The 21,298-nt window shown below is 45.6% G+C and overlaps 1 protein-coding gene across 1 annotated transcript in view; it reads right to left on the bottom strand.

Moving 5' to 3' along the window:
- The window catches only part of CBLN4 (cerebellin 4 precursor), a 54,351-nt gene that overhangs the window by 20,946 nt on the left and 12,107 nt on the right, over nt 1-21,298 (bottom strand). The window contains exon 2 of the mRNA XM_073580658.1: nt 5,938-6,054. Coding sequence (XP_073436759.1) covers nt 5,938-6,054 — 117 coding nt within the window. The remainder of the gene's footprint in view (nt 1-5,937; nt 6,055-21,298) is intronic.

Consider the following 21,298-nt stretch of genomic DNA (forward strand, 5'->3'; position numbering starts at 1 on the left):
CGAGGGATGTGGATTTGCCAGAAAGTGCTCCTCCACCCAGCACTCGCAGTGCATCATTGACACCTGGAACATTGGCCCACATGTCAGATTGTGCCTTGCAGATCCTAAAAAGGGACCCCTGCATTGCCAAAATGATGATCGATGACAACTACTGGTTGGCCAGCATCCTGGATCCACGCTATAAAGGCAAATTCCAAAACATCATGCCACAGGAGAACCTTGACCTAATATTGGCTAACAAACAAGCAACTCTGGTAAACCGTTTGTTTGAGGCACTCCCAGCACACAGCAGCGGTGATGGTTCTCCAACGAGCTGTAGGGGGCAACATGGAAGAGGTGTTTGTGGTGCACACATCAGAAGTGGCGTTAGAGATAGGGGTTTCATGACCATGTTGTGGACTGATTTTACAAGTCCCGCTCACACGACTGGTAATACTGCATCGATTGAAAGTGACAGGAGACAGCAGTTGTCAACTATGGTTACAAACTACTTCTCGTCCCATATCGATGTTCTCCCTCACAGGTCATTCCCCTTTGCTATTGGGCCTCTAAACTGGATGCCTTGCCTGAATTGGCACAATATGCCTTACAGGAGCTCGCCTGCCCTGCTGCTAGTGTGCTATCGGAAAGAGTCTTCAGTGCTGCTGGCTCAATCCTGACAGAAAAAAGGACCCGTCTGTCGACTCAAAATGTTGGTGATCTAACCTTCATTAAAATGAACCATGCATGGGTTTCAAAGGATTTTGTCCCACTTTCCCCTGATGACACATAGGTTGCCAGAAAAATGGCTCTCTTTTGTCCTCCTCTTCCTCGGACTTCTCCAGTTCCTCCATTTGCAGCTGCTGAATGTCCAACATCAACATATGCCATTTTTTAAACCTCTCTAACTGGGCTGCCTCCCCCCCCATGGCCGGGGTCACCACCTAGCGCACGCAACCGTGCGAGTGCCATTGCCCTGAACAGGTGGGCGGGCCGACTCTTGGGTGCTGGCACTGGCACAGGGTCCCTCATAGTGCAATCAAGTGTCTCTGATGGTGGGGGTGCACACCCGCCGTCTGACACACCGGCGTACTATGAGGGGCCCAGTGCCAGTACCGACGCCCACGAGTGGGTCCCCCTTGCTTGGGCAGGGCCCCAGCATTTGCAATATTTACCTCTCCCTGCTCCTCCGCTGTGTAGTCTAGGCTCTCAAATCCTTCCCTGGGACTGCCACTACAAATTTGGTGAACTGATAGATGATGGTTAAGACGTAGCTATGTCCTGTCCTGCTGGCCGGGCTCTAGCTTCAGATGATCAATGGCTTCTATTTCTTATGGACGTCGACTCACAATGAGATGCAGTGGTGGTTTATCATCAGCTTTCACAGTTTTCCTACTCACAGACATGTGACATTCCTGCCCACAATTTTAAATGTGCCCTCTCATGCCAATCCAATAGAATCGCCTACAGCCTGTGGCTTCTGTCTTTTGCACTCCAAAGTTACCTGACAGATCATGATAGGCAGTGGGGACCATGTCTACATCTCTCCCTGTGATCAAAATTTGATGGAGATGAGTAACGGTGATGGGATCAACGGTACTGCGATACAGCAACCCTTTTGTCATGATCCCAGTGCAGGTTTTTGAGCTGCAGACCTGGGGTTAATGTCTGGAGCTTGGTGCAGGTTTTGACCTGCACACCTGGGGTTAATGATTGTGGCCTCTTTCTGGTTCTGGGAGAGCTTCTTAAACTCCGGGGAAGCTTCAATCCCTGCCAGTTATACTTTTGCCTTTGGCCTAGTGTGCTGACCCCTGTGTGCCTGTTTGTTGCTATAGCTTGTTTATATGGTTCTGACCCGGTTCTGTTTCCCGTTGTGAGTTTGCCTGTTGATTTTGTACTGCGTTATTATCTCTGTATATGACTCATTGCCTGTGACCTGACTACTCTCTTCTCGCCCCTCTTGTACCTTTGCAGCTATCTCTGTGTGTGACTCACTGGCTACGTCTTGACTATTCTCCCTGTCTATGCCCCCTGGTAACTTTGTCTCGCAGTTACCCTGCTAGGAGATATCTTGCAGCTCCTAGCTCTGTGGAGTTTAGGCCACGCCCCTAGCAGTCACGTGCTTCAGGTCCTGCGGCTCTGAAGTACGCATCTACTCAGCTGCTGCCCGCTCCACAGGTATCTTTGAGCACTGTTCGCTTTACTCAGGACACGCGCACTGGCTCAGTGAGCAAGTTCAGTGCGGTGTTCCTGACACCTTTCTTCACAAAGAACTGTTTCGCTGTCTCCACACACAAAGTAATTGAGGATCAGCATCGCCTCTGAGAATTCTCCAGGGAGTTTTTCCCGAGATTAGTAATTCCTAAATTTCTGCAATCACTCGACTTTATGTCTGTACTTTTATCCATCTCGTTTCCTCTTGCGGAGAGTCTGGACTGTATTACTGAGACAGAAATATATATGAAGATTTAAAAATACCCCAACAGTGTATACTGGTGTATGCTTCAAAAACATTTCCTTTTTTCTACTTTTTAGATTGTTGTCTAATCCATACTGAGGCTGTGAGTGTCTTTGTCGGACTCCGGAAATAAACACGGAGATTTTAAATGTTTAAACTATGCTATATATACCTGTTATCCGGTGATACTGTACCCTTTCTCAACTTTCTGCAATCTTGTCGAATTCATACTGTGCCTAAGACCGTCTGAGTCTGCCTCCTGATTACAGATGAGTGGTGTTGAGTGGAACTGTTGGCCAAGTTCAAATTCTAGCTGTTTTGTGTGGTGTTTTATCCGTTCGTCGAACTACAACACTTTGATTAAAATTCGGCTGTTCGAGTTTCCGTTCGAGAACGTTTCGTTAAACAAAAGCGTATCTTTTTTTCACATTAATAATGGTTTTCAATGATAATAGACAGTTTTAGGGCATAGTAGCGGTGTCTGGTAGCCAGCGGTGTAGTACACCTGTGAAGGAGCAACACCGTGTGTGTTTCTAATAGTTTTTTACCGCATATTGTCCTGAAAATCCTTTTGGGCCTAGTAACTGTGTCTGCTACTCAGAAGAGGAGCCCACCCGTGAACAGAGCTATGCCGCCTGTTTATGAAAGAACCAGTTTTTGACTGCATTTACACCACTTAATACTTTGGGCCTAGTAACTGTGTATGCTACTCAGCAGAGTTGGCCACCCGTGAACCAAGCTATGCCGCCTGTTTATGTAAGAACTGTGTGCTACTCAGCAGAGGAGCCCAGCTGTTAAGCAAGCTACAGCACCTGTGGTTTGGACACTTAATTTTTTCACATTCTTTCTGGAATGCCGTTTAGGCCTAATTCTGGAATTACGGTTGACCTGTACTTACTGGAAAATGCTTGTTCGCGGGGAAGAATTGTAATCCCAGATCCCCATCACTAATGGGGCTCAGCGTGTTAACCGCACCTGTAAGCGATACGCGCTGGTCCTTTAATTGTAGCACGCGTGCAGCCCCGGACATGTAAAGGCATGACAGACCTGTTATTGGCCAATCTCGCGTGCCAGAGCCTCGCATGTCCCTCTAGTAAGCTGGACGTGGACTGCGGGGGCATACCTGAGTCTTGTTCATTAACGGAATTAAGCTTGCAATCTGTGCAGCTTTTTTGTGGATGGCATGGTTGAGGTTGCCCTTGTTGAGTCCAATTAAGCCGCAGGCTCCACTCCTGGTGGTGCCCTTCTGGACATTCCTTTAAGGTTCAGCTTTGCAACCATACTGCCCCCGGAAACCAAACACTTTTCCTGACAGTGACATTCTTGGCAAAGAGCGCGATGACATCACGTCTGTACGCCCTGTGCCTAAACAGTCCAAGTGCAGAGAGATGGAAGATGGGGACGACGAGGAGTCCAGAGTACAGGGATTCCCTAGCGAGGAGACTTATTTAATTGTTTTAAAGGTTGGGTGCATTTTTTGGGGAGCATGATACTCTGGAGAATGATATCTGGGGCCCACCATACACTGGAGCATTCCAAAGGTTGACATCAGTCACTGGAGCAGCATTTACAGGGCCCATTATACACTGGAGCATTAGAAATGGGGCCCATTATATATGGAGCATTATTTGGGCCCATAACACATTGGAGCTTCATCCATGGTGAACAACATATACTGTAGCATTATGTGGAGCTCATATGGGACCAATGATTCTGTATGGAGAAATATATGGGCCTCATTACTCTGTATGGCGCACTATGCGGTGGCCATAATACTGTATGGAGTAATATACTGTCTGTTTTTGGAGCTATTGGAGAATTTAAAATGGATATCAGTCATGTGATGTAAGAAGTGAAGTATTTTTCATTGGACTATACCGCTATTTCTCTGCCGTATCAGAGGATCATGAATTGTGGCATGTGTTAAAGGAGCCCAGTGACACGAAAATCTGGAGCCAGCACTACCCCCCCACAACTTTAGCCAAATAACCCCCAGTTTTCAATGCCTTAACTATTATTATAAAGTAAATTAAGGTTGACAAGCTTAAGGAATAAGAATTGATGTTTTTGGCGTTAAAATGGGCACTCTAGGCGTGTTTCCTGTCCTCTACTCACTGCCGACTTTTCATCCCCATTGACTTACATTGGGTTTCGTGTTTTAGTCGGACTTCGACTTTTCACAATAATCGGCTGATTTTGTTCGACCCGACTTTTGCGAAAGTCGGGTTTCGTGAAATCCGACTCGACCCGAAAAAAGGCAAAGTCGCTCATCTCTAGTGCTGTCCTCTCAATATCCAGCTTTACCCCAAAACGGCTTTTGCATTTTCTGCCTGTGCTTTTATACAGGTTATGATACACCCTCTTCATTTGCTGTGCTATTGCAATGTTATAGCTGCAAGACATTATGGGGAAACCTGAGGTCATGTCATCCCTTCTGTGCCTCATGCAATCATTTGGAATGATTGATTTTGTAATTGACTTGCATTGAAAAAGTTAGGCTAGTTTCACATTTGCGCATTTGAGCACAGCGACGGCCTGCGCACGGCCGCCGCTAAGCCCCGCCCCCTGCCACCCCTCCACCGGTAGCTCTGCCTACCGGCGCATGACGCTGCATGCGTCCTTCGTCCCCTATCTTTATCACTGGGGGCGCAGGCCGTGCGCAGTATTCGTTTGGCGGCACATGCGTCCTTTTCACGGTGTGCCGACCAGCGCCAAACGCAACCTGCTGCAGTTTGGTTGCGCTCGGCGCACCGTGAAAAGGACGCATGCGCCGCCAAACACATACTGCGCACGGCCTGCGCCCCCAGTGGTAAAGATAGGGGACGCAGGACATATGCTGCGTCATGCGTCGGCAGGCAGAGCTACCGGCGGAGGCGCGGCAGGGGGTGGGGCTTAGCGGTGGCCGTGCGCAGGCCGTTGCTGCGCTCAAAAGCGCAAATGTGAAACTAGCCTAAATCACTTTAGTATTATATTTTCAATAAGACACAATTAAGCTACATGGCAAAGAATATAACATAAAAATGATGGAAAATGTAAGACAAGTACATGATTTATAATAAAACAATTATTATTCGTAGTATCTATGATATTGACCCCAATTTCTATCTTTAGGCCACATTCAGTCGTTCAGTATTTGGTCAGTATTTGACCTCAGTATTTGTAGCCAAAACCAGGAGTGGGGGATAAATCCAGAAGTGGTGACTTGTTTCTATTATACTTTTCCTCTGATTGTTCCTCTCCTGGTTTTGGCTTACAGATACTGAGGTAAAATACTGACCAAATACTGAACGTGTTCACATGGTTAGAACTATACACACTGCACAGGACATGCTGCCTCCTCATCCTCTACATCGGAGCGGTGCAGGAGTTGTGCACTGCAGCATCGAGCTCATCGGAAGCTCAGTGTTCTCTCCCACCACTGCCTCATATACTGACCACTGCATTATAGGCAGGAAGATATACGACCTAGGGTAAATAGAGGTGGAGGGGCGGCCACTTACCTGTATTGTTTGACTTTGGTAAACCTTTATTACATGAAAGTTGAAGCTGTAGATTCCTTTCCTTGGAGCCACAAACACCGATTCCAGAGTGAAAAAGTTTCCCACGTTTACTAAGATCTATAATACAAAGAGACAGCGATTATGGAGATCTGCACCTTCTAAACTTGTCTGCAGCACCTTGAAGATCACACTACAGCATAGTTTACCTAAACCGATCAAAAATAAGTTTAATAATAGTTAATAGTTTATTTTTTTATCAATTTACAAAATTTAAAGAAAATGAACAGAAGAGAAATCTAAATCAGACCAATAGGTTATTCCAAACATCTTGGAGAACTAACCACAGATCTTCTGTGGATGTCGCTGGTGGAAATCCTTCTGCCCCTTGCCTTTAAAAGGCTGCATCCTGCTAGATGTGTATTTGTCATCAGACAGGGTTTTGGGAAGGCCATATCTCATGGTATGTGTTTTTTTATTTTTTCTATGTTAGCTGCAAATCCTTCTGTCTCTTCCTGTAATCACAGAAAGACTGGATGATGTGAGATCAGGGCTCTGTGGGGCGATTGGTGGTTAGTGCTCCTAAATGTTTGGAACAACCTTCCTCTCGATTTACTTAAAAAAATCTGTACAAGTATATCTAGAAGAATCAACAAAGGCAAAGGGCGGTCACACCAAATATTGATTTGATTTCAATTTCTCTTTTCTTCACTCACTTTGCATTTTGTTAATTAGTACAAAAAAAACATTTACCACTTCTATTTTTTTTTTAAATATTCTTACTTTGCAGCATTTTTTTTCAACAATTTTTTTAAGGTTGTCCTTGTCACTCTCTGTGACTGCAGACTGCTGAATCCATACAGCGAGTGCACTGCACGCTGTAGGGATTCTCCAGTGTTGTTGGTGAGAGCGGGAGATCACATGACCACAAGTATCTGATTTGCCTACTTGGAGTCACGTGACGCTTAGACCTCATACAATATAAGTGAGTTGAACAAGGTAGAGCAAGTCTAGCAAGAATGTGGCCGGAAGTATGCAAATCGCAGTCACGTGAGTGACAGCCTGCTATTGTCAGCAACCCTGGAGAATCCTGACAGCGTGTGATGCACACACTGTAAGGATTTAGCAATGAGTGACTGCAGACTTTCCTCTCAAGCTTGAACAGTCCATTTAATGTCTTTTTATTGGATTTGCAGATCTGTAATACTAAACTTTAACAATGAGTCCTAAAAAGTTATAGTATGGAATTTACTTCTTAACATCCAAGAACTGGGAGTTTTTTTTGTTTTGTTTTGTTTTGTTCATTTTTTTATCTAGTTTTTTTTATGCATTGTTTTTACCAAACAAGTCTTTTACTTTACATCATTTTCAAGCAAAAATGGTTGCATTCAATTTGTATGGGTTTTTTTTTTTTTCGACTAAATAAATTCATAAAAAAAACCTATTCCACAATGGTATTTTTTATTTTTATGCCATTCCATGTTTTAGTGAGCATATCTATAGTGCATGATTCAACATGAGCATGGGAATGTGTTATAATGACATATTTTGTATGTTTTTTACTGATGAATTACATATTTATTTTCAAAATATGGTTTTTTTTACATTTTTGTGTTGCGAAACAATTTTTTAATGGTTTGATCGCATTGCCTGGACTGATGGCAAAAGGACAAATGGAGACACCTCCCATTTTAAGCACAGAGATCTATAATCATATTGGTGCAGAAAGGGATAACTCTGATCCTGGTTGCTAGCGCATGATGGTAGCTGTCAATTACAGCCGTCATCCAGCGGGTGATCTCACCAGTGCAATCATCATTAGGGACCCTTTTGGGTTAGGATGCAAAAGGGTTTACTTGACATAGAAATGTGAAACTATAAGTAGTGAGGTGCCTTAAATGCACACATTGGTGTCTTAAAGAGTATATGTCATCAGGTTTTTGCTTTGTAATCTGATGACAGCATAATGTAGGGGCAGAGATGCTGATTCCAGCGATGTGTCACTTACTGGGATGCGTGATGCAGTTTTGATAGAATCCCTGTTTTCTCTGCTGTAGATGTAGCAGGATGTTGAGCAGTGTATAAACCCGCCCACACCACTGATTGGCAGCATCCTGTGTACAGTGTCAGCAAGCTGCCAATCAGTGGTTGGGGTGGGGTAACACAGGTTAGCTGGACTGCTTGTCACATGACACCTAATGCTTGGGTGAAAACCTCCTGAACATAAACCACTGATTGTATTGAAACTACAGCAAGCTGCTGAGCAAGTGACACATTGCTGGAATCAGGGTTCCTGGCCCTTACATTAAACTGCGCTCACATTAAATAATCAAAAATCTGCTGATAAATTCTCTTTAATGGGTTATTTCCAAAACAACAATTTATTCTATATATATGGGGGTGCTGATTATTGGAGTCCGTCTGCTGGGTCTCCAGCGATCTGAAAAATGGGGCCCTAAAGAGTCTTACTTTGAGTAAAGCAGCAGTGCGCATGCTCGGCCTACACTTTATTCATTGCTTATGGGACTGACGGAAATTTCCGGCAGTCCCATAGACAAGGAATGTAGCATAGGTCGATCATGAGCACTCCCATTCCAACTAGCTTGTTGATGGCTTCCAGGTAGAAATAGAGTTTTTTTTATACTACACAAATAAATAAAATCTGAAAACATATTATATTATCCATCTCTATATACAGTGGGGCAAAAAAGTATTTAGACAGTCAGCAATATTGCAAGTTCCACCACTTAAAAAGATGAGAGGCGTCTGTAATTTACATCATAGGTAGACCTCAACTATGGGAGACAAACTGAGAAAATAAAATCCAGAAAATCACATTGTCTGTTTTTTTTTCATTTTATTTGCATATTATGGTGGAAAATAAGTATTTGGTCAGAAACAAGCAATCAAGATTTCTGGCTCTCACAGACCTGTAACTTCTTCTTTAAGAGTCTCCTCTTTCCTCCACTCATTACCTGTAGTAATGGCACCTGTTTAAACTTGTTATCAGTATAAAAAGACACCTGTGCACACCCTCAAACAGTCTGACTCCAAACTCCACTATGGTGAAGACCAAAGAGCTGTCAAAGGACACCAGAAACAAAATTGTAGCCCTGCACCAGGCTGAGAAGACTGAATCTGCAATAGCCAACCAGCTTGGAGTGAAGAAATCAACTGTGGGAGCAATAATTAGAAAATGGAAGACATACAAGACCACTGATAATCTCCCTCGATCTGGTGCTCCACGCAAAATCCCACCCCGTGGGGTCAGAATGATCACAAGAACGGTGAGCAAAAATCCCAGAACCACGCGGGGGACCTAGTGAATGAACTGCAGAGAGCTGGGACCAATGTAACAAGGCCTACCATAAGTAACACACTACGCCACCATGGACTCAGATCCTGCAGTGCCAGACGTGTCCCACTGCTTAAGCCTGTACATGTCCGGGCCCGTCTGAAGTTTGCTAGAGAGCATTTGGATGATCCAGAGGAGTTTTGGGAGAATGTCCTATGGTCTGATGAAACCAAACTGGAACTGTTTGGTAGAAACACAACTTGTCGTGTTTGGAGGAAAAAGAATACTGAGTTGCATCCATCAAACACCATACCTACTGTAAAGGATGGTGGTGGAAACATCATGCTTTGGGGCTGTTTCTCTGCAAAGGGGCCAGGACGACTGATCCGGGTACATGAAAGAATGAATGGGGCCATGTATAGTGAGATTTTGAGTGCAAACCTCTTTCCATCAGCAAGGGCATTGAAGATGAAACGTGGCTGGGTCTTTCAACATGACAATGATCCAAAGCACACCGCCAGGGCAACGAAGGAGTGGCTTCGTAAGAAGCATTTCAAGGTCCTGGAGTGGCCTAGCCAGTCTCCAGATCTCAACCCTATAGAAAACCTTTAGAGGGAGTTGAAAGTCCGTGTTGCCAAGCGAAAAGCCAAAAACATCACTGCTCTAGAGGAGATCTGCATGGAGGAATGGGCCAACATACCAACAACAGTGTGTGGCAACCTTGTGAAGACTTACAGAAAACGTTTGACCTCTGTCATTGCCAACAAAGGATATATCACAAAGTATTGAGATGAAATTTTGTTTCTGACCAAATACTTATTTTCCACCATAATATGCAAATAAAATGAAAAAAAAACAGACAATGTGATTTTCTGGATTTTTTTTTCTCAGTTTGTCTCCCATAGTTGAGGTCTACCTATGATGTAAATTACAGACGCCTCTCATCTTTTTAAGTGGTGGAACTTGCACTATTGCTGACTGACTAAATACTTTTTTTTGCCCCACTGTATAAAACTGAATGTATGTATGTGTGTAGCACCAACCAATCACGAAGCATCTTTCATTTCACCAGAGCTGTTCAAAAGAAGCTGAGCTGTGATTGGTTGCTATGAGCAACAGTTTTCCTTGCTACTAAGCATCTCTCATTTCACTAGAGCTGGTTAAAAGAAGCTGAGCTGTGATTGGTTGCTTTGAGCGACAGTTTTCCCACTTGACAACACCTCAGCAGACACTGTCATGGTGGGGAAATCAAGCATTCCCGGAAATGAATCACGGCCTTCCGTGCCCATATCCCCATCACACATCCTCCATCCAATAGGCACATCTTCCCTCTTAAAGGGATCATTGGTATGGAAGTCAGAGCAAATCCATCCAGCGCTGTGGTTCTGACCCCAAGGTCTCTTAAAGGAATCATTGGTATGGAAGTTAGGGCAAATCCACTCTGCGCTTTGGTACTGACCCCAGGCCCTTCTTAGGTCGGTTTCACATTTGCGCCTTATGGCGCAGCGACGGCCAGCGCACGGCCGCCGCTAAGCCCCGCCCCCTGCCGGCTCCCTGCCCGCCCCATCCGGTCATCGCCACCTACTAGCGCACATGGATGCTTGCGATCTGCGCACCCTATCTTTAGCATAGGGTGCGCAGATCGTGCGCTGGCCGTGCGCTAGCAGGATTTTGCCGTGCACTGTGCACTTTTGAAGGTGCGCCGTGTGCGCCGAAATGCAACATGCTGCATTCGGCGCACACGGGCGCACCTTCAAAAGTGCGCAGCGCACGACAAAATCCTGCTAGCGCACGGCCAGCGCACGATCTGCGCACCATATGCTAAAGATAGGGTGCACAGATCGCAAGCGTCCATGTGCGCTAGTAGACAGTGAGGACCGGATGGGGCGGGCAGGGAGCTGGCAGGGGGCGGGACTTAGTGGCGGCCGTGCGCAGGCCGTCGCTGCGCCATAAATCGCAAATGTGAAACCGGTCTTAAAGGGTTCTCCGGTATGGAAGTCAGGGCAAATCGATCCAGTGCTTTGGTTCTGACCACAGGCCTCTCTTAAAGGAATCCCTGGTATGGAAGTCAAGGCAATTGCCTTCAAATGCTCTGGTACTGACCCCAGGCCTCTCTTAAAGGGATCTCCTGCATGGAAGTTAGGACAAATCCCTCAGCGCTCTGATTCTGACCCCAGGCTTCTATAAAAGGGATCATTGGTATGCAAGTCAGGGCAAATCCACTCAGCGCTCTGGTTCTGACGCCAGTCTTCTCTTAAAGTCTTAAAGGGATCTCCGGTATGGAAGTCAGGACCGTTCCACTCAGCGCTTTGATTCTGACCCCAGGCTCTCTTAGGGTATGTGCACACGCTGCGGATTCTGCTGCGGATCCAGATACAGTACCATTAAAATCTATGAAAAACAAAAAACGCTGTGCACATGCGGTGGATTTTTCCGCGCAGATTTGCTGCGGTTTCTAATCCGCAGCATGTCACTTCTTTTCTGCGGATTCTGCTGCGGTTTACCATCTCCTCCATTGAAGAAGTGATAAACCGCAGGGCAAAACCGCAAGCTAATCAGCAGATAAACCGCAGGTCTTTTGACCTGTGGATTTACCTGCGGATTTTGCAAAATCCGCGCTGAAAAATCCGCAGCACAATCCGCAACGTGTGCACATACCCTTAAAAGGAATAAAAAAAAACGGAAGTGTGAAACCAAGATGAAAAATAAAATAAATTTTATTGACTGCATAATATGAAACACAATATTAACATTACAGGTGCATAAAGGGACTGAAACTGAACAAAATGAACTCCAAGCGGTCTACATCAGAGTAAATGTAAGTATGAAATCACATATGGTTAAATGATAAGTATAGGGCTATGTAGCCACATCTTATATGAATTCCAAAGTAAAATTGTATATAGTAAAGTGCCAAGTGCACAATCAAATTTTAGACTGAAACTGGTAGGTCATGTAAAGTATAAAAAAATGAAAATGTCTAAGATAAAACCAAGTGGATATATGACCATCAGTAATGCAACAATAATGAAAAATGGCAATCAGAAAAATATAAAGTGCAATAGTGCAAGGATGGATAGAATCATAAGCATATGATTCATATAATAGTGCAAGTGCCCAGTATGCTACCAAGTGGCTGCATCACCATAAGCTGAATATCCATCAAAGCTGATCGTCACTAAATAGGCATAGCTACCGTGGTGTAGACCAGGCAGGGAGCGAGCCCCGATGCGCGTTTCGCTTGTTGCTTCTTCCAGGGGGACGTGTACAGGACGGAGTGAAGGTGCCTGTTTATGTATGCACGGTAATGTGGCGCTTGAATCAGCTGAGTGGGACACCGGAGGCAGCGGGTCCTGCATCCCACGTCATCGGTCACCACCCACCTCCGAGTCAGGCGGAGGGAGGGGAGGATGACGCGAAGGGACACGTTACCGCAGCAACCTGGTCGCACCAGCCGACGCAAGCGCACACCACTGCAAAGAAGGATCCCCAGTATGGAAGTTAGGGCAAATCCACTCTGCGCTTTGGTACTGACCTCAGGCCTCTCTTAAAGGGATCTCCGGTATGGAAGTTAGGGTAAATACCTCAGCGCTCTGATTCTCACCCCAGGCTTCTATTAAAGGGATCATTGGTATGGAAGTCAGGGCAAATGCACTCAGCATTCTGGTTCTGACGCCAGATCCCGGGTATGGAAGTTAGGACCGTTCCACTCAGCGCTCTTGTTCTGACCTCAGGCTGATGGGATGATGTGGGATATTAGGGGTAGTAGTCCAGTGGCTCTGGCTGATGGGATGATGTGGGATATTAGGGGTAGTAGTCCGGTGGCTCTGGCTGACAGGATGATGTGGGATATTAGGGGTAGTAGTCCGGTGGCTCTGGCTGACAGGATGATGTGGGATATTAATAATAATAATAATAATAATAATAAATTTTATTTTTATAGCGCCGACATATTCCGCAGCACTTTACATTTCAGAGGGGATTTGTACAGACAATAGACATTACAGCATAACAATAATCACATACAGTAGATTATAACAAATAACAAGAGGAGTGAGGGCCCTGCTCGCAAGCTTACAGTCTATGAGGAAAGAGGTAGACACGAAAGGTGGGTGGTAACAGTTGCTCTGATTGTATGGACCAGCCATAATGTTAAGTGTGTAACAGTACAGACACAGAGGGCTAATGGATGCATAAAGCATGTGGGAACATGATGCTGGGAACCTGGTTATGGTAAAACTTTTGGCTCTGCCACACAGGGATAGGTTAGGTTAATGTGTTGAGGCGATAGGCCAGTCTGAATAAATGCGTTTTCAGGACACGCTTAAAATTGTAGGGATTGGGGACTAATCGTATTGACCTGGGAAGTGCATTCCAAAGAATTGGCGCGGCACGTGTAAAGTCTTGGAGACGGGAGTGGGAGGTTCTGACTATTGAGGATACTAACCTCAGGTCATCAGCAGAACGGAGGGCGCGGGTAGGGTGGTATACTGAAACAAGGGAGGAGATGTAGGGTGGTGCTGAGCCATGGAGGGCTTTGTGGGTGAGGGTAATAAGTTTATACTGAATTCTGGAGTGGATGGGTAGCCAGTGTAATGACTGGCACAAGGTAGAGGCATCGGTGTAACGATTGGTGAGGAATATGATCCTGGCTGCAGCATTCAAGACAGATTGGAGAGGGGAGAGTTTGGTAAGAGGGAGACCGATTAGAAGAGAGTTACAATAGTCGAGACGAGAATGAATAAGAGAAACAGTAAGAGTTTTTGCAGAGTCAAAAGTAAGAAAAGGTCGAATTCTAGAAATGTTTTTGAGGTGCAGATGACAAGAGCGAGCCAGTGATCGAATGTGGGGGGCAAAGGAAAGCTCGGAATCAAGTATGACCCCAAGACAGCGGGCATGTTGCTGGGGAGTAATAGTGGAACCACACACAGAAATAGCAATGTCGGGTATAGGTACATTAGTAGAGGGAGGAAACACCAGGAGTTCAGTCTTTGACAGGTTCAGTTTCAGATATAGTGAGGACATGATATTAGACACAGCGTTTAGACAATCACCAGTGTTTTCTAGAAAGGCTGGCGTGATGTCAGGAGAAGAAGCGTATAATTGGGTGTCATCAGCATAGAGATGGTACTGGAAACCAAATCTACTGATTGTTTGACCAATAGGGGCAGTGTACAAGGAGAAGAGGAGGGGGCCTAGAACCGATCCTTGAGGAACCCCAACAGTAAGGGGAAGGTGAGAGGAGGAGGAACCGGCAAAAGAAACAATAAAGGAGCGGTCGGAGAGATAGGAGGAGAACCAGGAGAGAACGATGTCCTTGAGGCCAATGGAATGGAGCATAGTGAGGAGGAGCTGATGATCCACAGTGTCGAATGCTGCAGAGAGATCCAAGAGAATTAGCATGGAGTAATGACCATTTGATTTAGCTGTTAGCAGATCATTACAGACTTTAGTGAGGGCAGTTTCGGTGGAGTGTAAAGAGCGGAAACCGGATTGGAGAGGGTCAAGAACAGAGTTTTCTGAGAGATAGCGGATAAGACGGGAGTGGACCAGGCGTTCCACGAGTTTAGAGATGAAGGGAAGATTAGAGACAGGTCTATAGTTAGCGGCACAGTTTTGGTCGAGGGATGGTTTTTTAAGTAGTGGATGTATGATGGCATGCTTAATTGAGGAGGGAAAAATACCAGAAGAGAGAGAGAGGTTAAATATTTTAGTTAGGTGAGGGGTGACAGCAGGGGAAAGGGACTGGAGGAGATGTGACGGAAATGGGTCACTGGTGCAAGTAGTTGGGCGAGAAGATGCAAGGAGCCTGCTTACTTCTTCTTCTGTGACTGGTTCAAAATCAGAGAGTGAGTTAGATGCAGTGGGGGAGGGAGGACAGTGCATGGTATGAGGGGATTTGGAGATAATTTCCTGTCGGATCTGGTCAATTTTTTCTTTGAAGTAATTGGCCAGATCGTCAGCTCGGAGCTCCGTGGTTGGGGCCTGTACTCTTGGATTGAGTAGAGAATGAAAAGTGTCAAAGAGACGTTTCGGGTTGTTGGACAGTGAGGTGATGAGGGTGTTGAAATAGGTTTGTTTGGAGAGGTGAAGGGCAGTGTTGTATGTTCTAAGCATAAACTTAAAATGGATGAAATCTTCGTGTAGATTGGATTTTCTCCACAGACGTTCGGCGCACCTGGAGCACCGCTGCAGGAAACGTGTTTGCACCGTGTGCCAGGGTTGTCGCCGTCTGTGTTGTGGTGTTCTATTTATAGGGGGTGCAAATTCATCCAGGGCACTTTGAAGTGTTTCATTATAATGCTTCAATGCAGAATCAGGACATGAGAGGGAGGAGATAGGGGCCAATGAAGACTGCAAGTTCTTCAGAAGTTTCTGGGTGTTAATGGCCTGTATGCTTCTATAAGTCTGGACAGTGGGGGTGACCTGAGCAGCCTGGCAGTTCTTTATAGAGAATGAAAGAAGATTGTGGTCAGAGAGCGGGAGAGGGGAGTTTGCAAAATCATCCACTGCACAAAGCCGAGAGAAGACCAAGTCGAGGGAGTTTCCGTCTTCATGCGTTGGAGAATTAGTAAGCTGCGAAAGGCCAAATGAGGAGGTTAGAGATAAAAGGTGAGTAGCAGATGGGGAGAGGGGAAGAGCAATGGGGATGTTGAAATCTCCCATGATGAGGGTAGGGATGTCACAGGAGAGAAAATGTGGAAGCCAAGTGGCAAAATGATCCAGGAACTGATGGGAGGGGCCGGGAGGACGATACACCACCGCCACTCGCATGGAGAAAGGGGTGTAGAGTCTGACGGCATGGACCTCAAAAGAAGGGAAGACAAGTGAGGGTACTTGAGGGATAACCTGAAAGGTACATTTTGGTGATAGGAGCAGACCAACGCCTCCACCAGCTCTATTGTCTGATCTTGGGGTATGAGAGAAGTGTAGCCCCCCGTATGAAAGAGCAGCAGCAGCGGTAGTATCTGACTGCTGGATCCAGGTTTCAGTAAGAGCCAGGAGGTTAAGAGAATTAGAAAAGAAGAAGTCATGAATGAAGGAGAGTTTGTTACACACTGAGCGAGAATTCCAAAGTGCACAATTAAGAGAGACAGATGGCATGCAGGGAATATTAATAAGATTAGAGGGGTTTCTGAGTGTAGCAGTGGGGGGGTTTGACTTTCTATAACATGGGGGACCAGGGTTGGGAGCAATGTCTCCTGCGACTAGGAGAAGGAGGATAGAAAGAGTGAGCAGATGGTTAAGTGATTTGTGAGAGCGTCTCTGGTGTTGAATGGTGGGACTGCCTGGATCTATGCAATTTAACAATGTGACAATGTGACAATTTAACAATTTAACAATATTAGGGGTAGTAGTCCGGTGGCTCTGGCTGACGGGATGATGTGGGATATTAGGGGTAGTAGTCCGGTGGCTCTGGCTGACGGGATGATGTGGGATATTAGTGGTAGTAGTCTGGTGGCTCTGGCTAACAGGATGATATGGGATATTAGGGGTAGTAGTCGGGCGGCTGTGACGAGATGATGTGGGATATTAGTGGTAGTTGTCCGGTGGCTCTGGCTGACGGGATGATGTGGGATATTAGGGGTAGTAGTCCGGCGGCTGTGATGGGATGATGTGGGATATTAGGGGTAGTAGTCCAGTGGCTCTTGCTGACGGGAAGATGTGGGATATTAGGGGTAGTAGTCCGGTGGCTATGACTGATGGGATGATGTGGGATATTAGGGGGTAGTAGTCCGGTGGCTCTGGCTGATGGGATGATGTGGGATATTAGGGGTAGTAGTCCGGTGGCTCTGGCTGACGGGATGATGTGGGATATTAGGGGTAGTAGTCCGGCGGCTATGATGGGATGATGTGGGATATTAGTGGTAGTAGTCCGGTGGCTCTGGCTAACAGGATGATATGGGATATTAGGGGTAGTAGTCTGGCGGCTGTGACGGGATGATGTGGGATATTAGTGGTAGTTGTCCGGTGGCTCTGGCTGACGGGATGATGTGTGATATTAGGGGGAGTAGTCCGGAGGTTCTGGCTGATGGGATGGTGTGGGATATTAGGGGTAGTAGTCCGGTAGCTCTGGCTGACGGGATGATGTGGGATATTAGGGGTAGTAGTCCGGTGGCTCTGGCTGATGGGATGATGTGGGATATTAGGGGTAGTAGTCCAGCGGCTATGATGGGATGATGTGGGATATTAGTGGTATTTGTCCGGTGGCTCTGGCTGATGGGATGATGTGGGATATTAGGAGTAGTAGTCCGGCGGCTGTGATGTGGGATATTAGTGGTAGTAGTCCGGTGGCTCTGGCTAACAGGATGATATGGGATATTAGGGGTAGTAGTTCGGTGGCTCTGACGGGATGATGTGGGATATTAGGGGTAGTAGTCCGGTAGCTCTGGCTGGCAGGATGATGTGGGATATTAGTGGTAATAGTCCGGTGGCTCTGGCTGATGGGATGGTGTGGGATATTAGGGGTAGTAGTCCGGTAGCTCTGGCTGACGGGATGATGTGGGATATTAGGGGTAGTAGTCCGGTGGCTCTGGCTGATGGGATGATGTGGGATATTAGGGGTAGTAGTCCAGCGGCTATGATGGGATGATGTGGGATATTAGTGGTATTTGTCCGGTGGCTCTGGCTGATGGGATGATGTGGGATATTAGGAGTAGTAGTCCGGCGGCTGTGATGTGGGATATTAGTGGTAGTAGTCCGGTGGCTCTGGCTGACAGGATGATGTGGGATATTAGGGGTAGTAGTCCGGTAGCTCTGGCTGACGGGATGATGTGGGATATTATAATGAATGTGGCTATGCGGAGTGGGCGGGGCTCTACACTCATCTTTATATATATCGATATAATCATTATAATTTGTTATAACTAACTGTAGTTAGTTACTATGCACGGGCAGCGCCGGGCTCTTCAGCTAGTTATTAATAAAAGTACAATTTCACAATAAAAGTCTCAGATTACGCATGTTTCTGTGAAGGTTTTCAGACTCTTGACTACAGAGTGATGTGAATATATTATTTCTGCTCATTGTCAGTGACAATCTCTCAGCTCCCTAATTACTGCACTAAAAAGGAACGGATAATTATAAATTCATCGAGATCATTAGAAAATGGCAAAACAATATCCTAAACAAGAAGAAAACACAGCCTGCAATTACCATTCACATTCATTCATTCATTTAGAGATTGATTGAGTCACTCATACATTCCTTTTAAAGTGTGATTTATATCCTTTGTCTTATGTCTTCCAGACTTTTATTAAACCCAGTTGCAACTAAATGAGATTTAATTAATTTATTCAATTATTTTCTCATTTTTAGATTAATTTATATATTCATTCATTCATTTATTCATTCGATTCCCGATCATTTCTACTATTTTTCTCATATCAAGTTGAAGCATTTTATCAAGTCCTGTCACTAACTATTCTAAAATTTACTAATTGACTCATTCATTCACTCGCAAATCAAATAATTTATATATTTAATCAATTGTTTCTTTTTTAATTTAATAATCCGCTTTGCAAAATATATTTTATTTTAATTAGAGAATCCTAGTCAGGTCTCCCAAGAACTTAGGTAGAGTGACCGATTCTTTAACTTAACGATTCATTCACTGATTTAATAAATAACTTGTTCATTTTTTTCATTCATTCATTCATTCGTTGAGCCACTCATTCCATCATCTCATAATCTGATTGTTTCTATTTTTTTCCTAAAAGAAATTGCAGAATCTTGAAGTAGTTTAGGAAACTCCAACTAAGGCCCCCTTCATGCCTGCACATAAAACCACGTCTGTGTTGACCATCCATGCATTTTTTTTTATCAATATCCATGTGTACGTTCTTTCAATCTGTGTGTCATCTATCTGTACGTGTGTGACATCTGTGTGATACCTACCGCAATATGATATATTCCAAAAATTGCTGATCTTTAAGTGTTAGGGCCCCATCACACAAAGCGATCTCGCTGGCGAGATCGCTGCTGAGTCACAAGTTTTGTGACACAACAGCGATCTCACCAGCGAGATCGCAGTGTGTGACAGCGATCAGCGACCGGCCCCCCTGCCGGTATTTTTTTGGTCGCTGGTCTCCCGCTGGCCAGCACGCATCGCTGCATGTGACAGGCGGGAGACCAGCAAGCAGCTGGTAACTAGCGTACACATCGGGTATCTAAGGGACGTGCTTCCCTTAGATACCCAATGTGTATGTTAGCTACCAGCGCGCTGATGCAGGGCGCTGGTAACTAACGTACACATCGGTATCTAACGTTGATATCGTTGTCGGGATCGCTGGTGAGTCGCTATGTGTGACGGGGACCTTAAAGAAGTGCCAAGATAATAGATAGATGGGGAATGCTGAGTTGTCAGTATTTGATGGACAGCTCAGCTGCCCAATCAGATGCTGCGGCCTGCTGAGAAGTCAATGTCTTGATTGACAGTTTAGCTGTCCAATCAGAGTTTGGATGTTGCTTGAGCTTCATCCATGTGTATCCTGTTTAGGTATTTAGCCAGCTCTTTGCCCCAGACTAGTGCCAATTGTAGCTCCTTGCTCACTGGTATATGTAGGCCTTGTTGCTCTGTGCTCTGATCTACTGCTGCATGACCTTGGACCTCGTTCTGACCATCTGTTTGCTTTGACCCTTTGCTTGATCCAATGTCTTCTGAGTATTTAGATCCCTTGCCTGTGATCTTACTATACTTTTGTCTTATCCCTCTGTCTAAGAGAGTGGTCCCCAACCTTTCTGACCTTGAGAGCCACATCCATCTCTGAAAGATGGTTGTGAGCCACATCCACCTCTGAGAGAGGGTCGCAAGCCACATCCAGCTCTGAGAGATGGTCGCAAGCCACATCCAGCTTTAAGAGAGGGTCACGAGCCACATCCACCTCTGAGAGATGGTCGCGAGCCACATCCAGCTCTGAGAGATGGTCGCAAGCCACATCCAGCTTTAAGAGAGGATCGCGAGTCACATCCAGCTCTGAGAGATTGTTGCAAGCCACATCCAGCTCTGAGAGACGGTCACGCGCCATGTTCAACTTTGCGAGATGGTCGCGAGCCACATCCGGCTCCCACACTCCCTCACTTTAGTGGCAACCAAAGCCCCTATTATGGGTATAATGAGAGCTAAAGCTTTTCCACAAAAGCAGTATACCAAAATCCAAGGGTTCCCACAATCCCCGCTTCAGTATTCTTCCATCAAGCACTCCCACCACACTGTCGTATCCAACTTCAAGCAGCTCCTCTGATCGGTAGTATCATTCTGTCTCTAGCACATCACCTGGATAGTGACCTGACTATTTTTTTCTATCACCCCTCTGTCTTTGATGTACCATCCTGGCTTCTGTCCTCGGACCTTTTGATTATCCAGCCTCTCGGCTTGTCCGTGAATAGTGATTAGCATGACAGATAAATGTCTTGTAGAGCTTTTTATTAAGCCAAAAAAATAAATAATTATTTTTTAAATCAGCCAAAGTAATGCAGACAGCCATGAGCTGACTATTTGAGGTTGGGAAGTTCCCAGTCCGCAGCCTGCCCCAAAAGTGGCGCATCCCATGAGATGCTCCAATTCTAGTGCTTTGCTCTTCCCGATTACCGTGGTGCTTTGTAAATCTGGGTAAGGGTTTTTGGGGTTGATGTCAGATGTGATTTGTCCAAAAACAAAGCTGACATCAAGCCCTGTTGTTAGTAAAAAACACACATGAAAAATTCTTTAAGGAATAAAGCCTCCCTGACACTTTCCCTGATTCACCAATTTATTTAAAGATGAAAAAAACCCGCAGGTCCGATGTAGTGTAGTCCAGTGATTCCAACAAACAAAGGCTGTGGAGCCTCCCTCTGAGGTTTTCATAGCCTTTGCCTATAGCCACTTTCAGGTCCTGCAGCGCTGCGATAGACCCGGCGACTCTGAAGAGCAGTGACATCCGTAATGTTACCACTCTTCACAGGTGCTAAGTCATGCAGAGGGAAGCTTGACCCAGAATGTCTGAACAGCGGTAACATTACTGAGGTCACCACTCTGCAGAGTCACCGGGTCTCGCACATCGCTACGGGATACCTTCCATGAGAACACAG

This window comes from Dendrobates tinctorius, unplaced genomic scaffold (genome assembly GCF_039654945.1).
Source record: "Dendrobates tinctorius isolate UK_male_01 unplaced genomic scaffold, ASM3965494v1 ptg000065l, whole genome shotgun sequence".
In the NCBI taxonomy this organism is placed as follows: domain Eukaryota; kingdom Metazoa; phylum Chordata; class Amphibia; order Anura; family Dendrobatidae; genus Dendrobates; species Dendrobates tinctorius.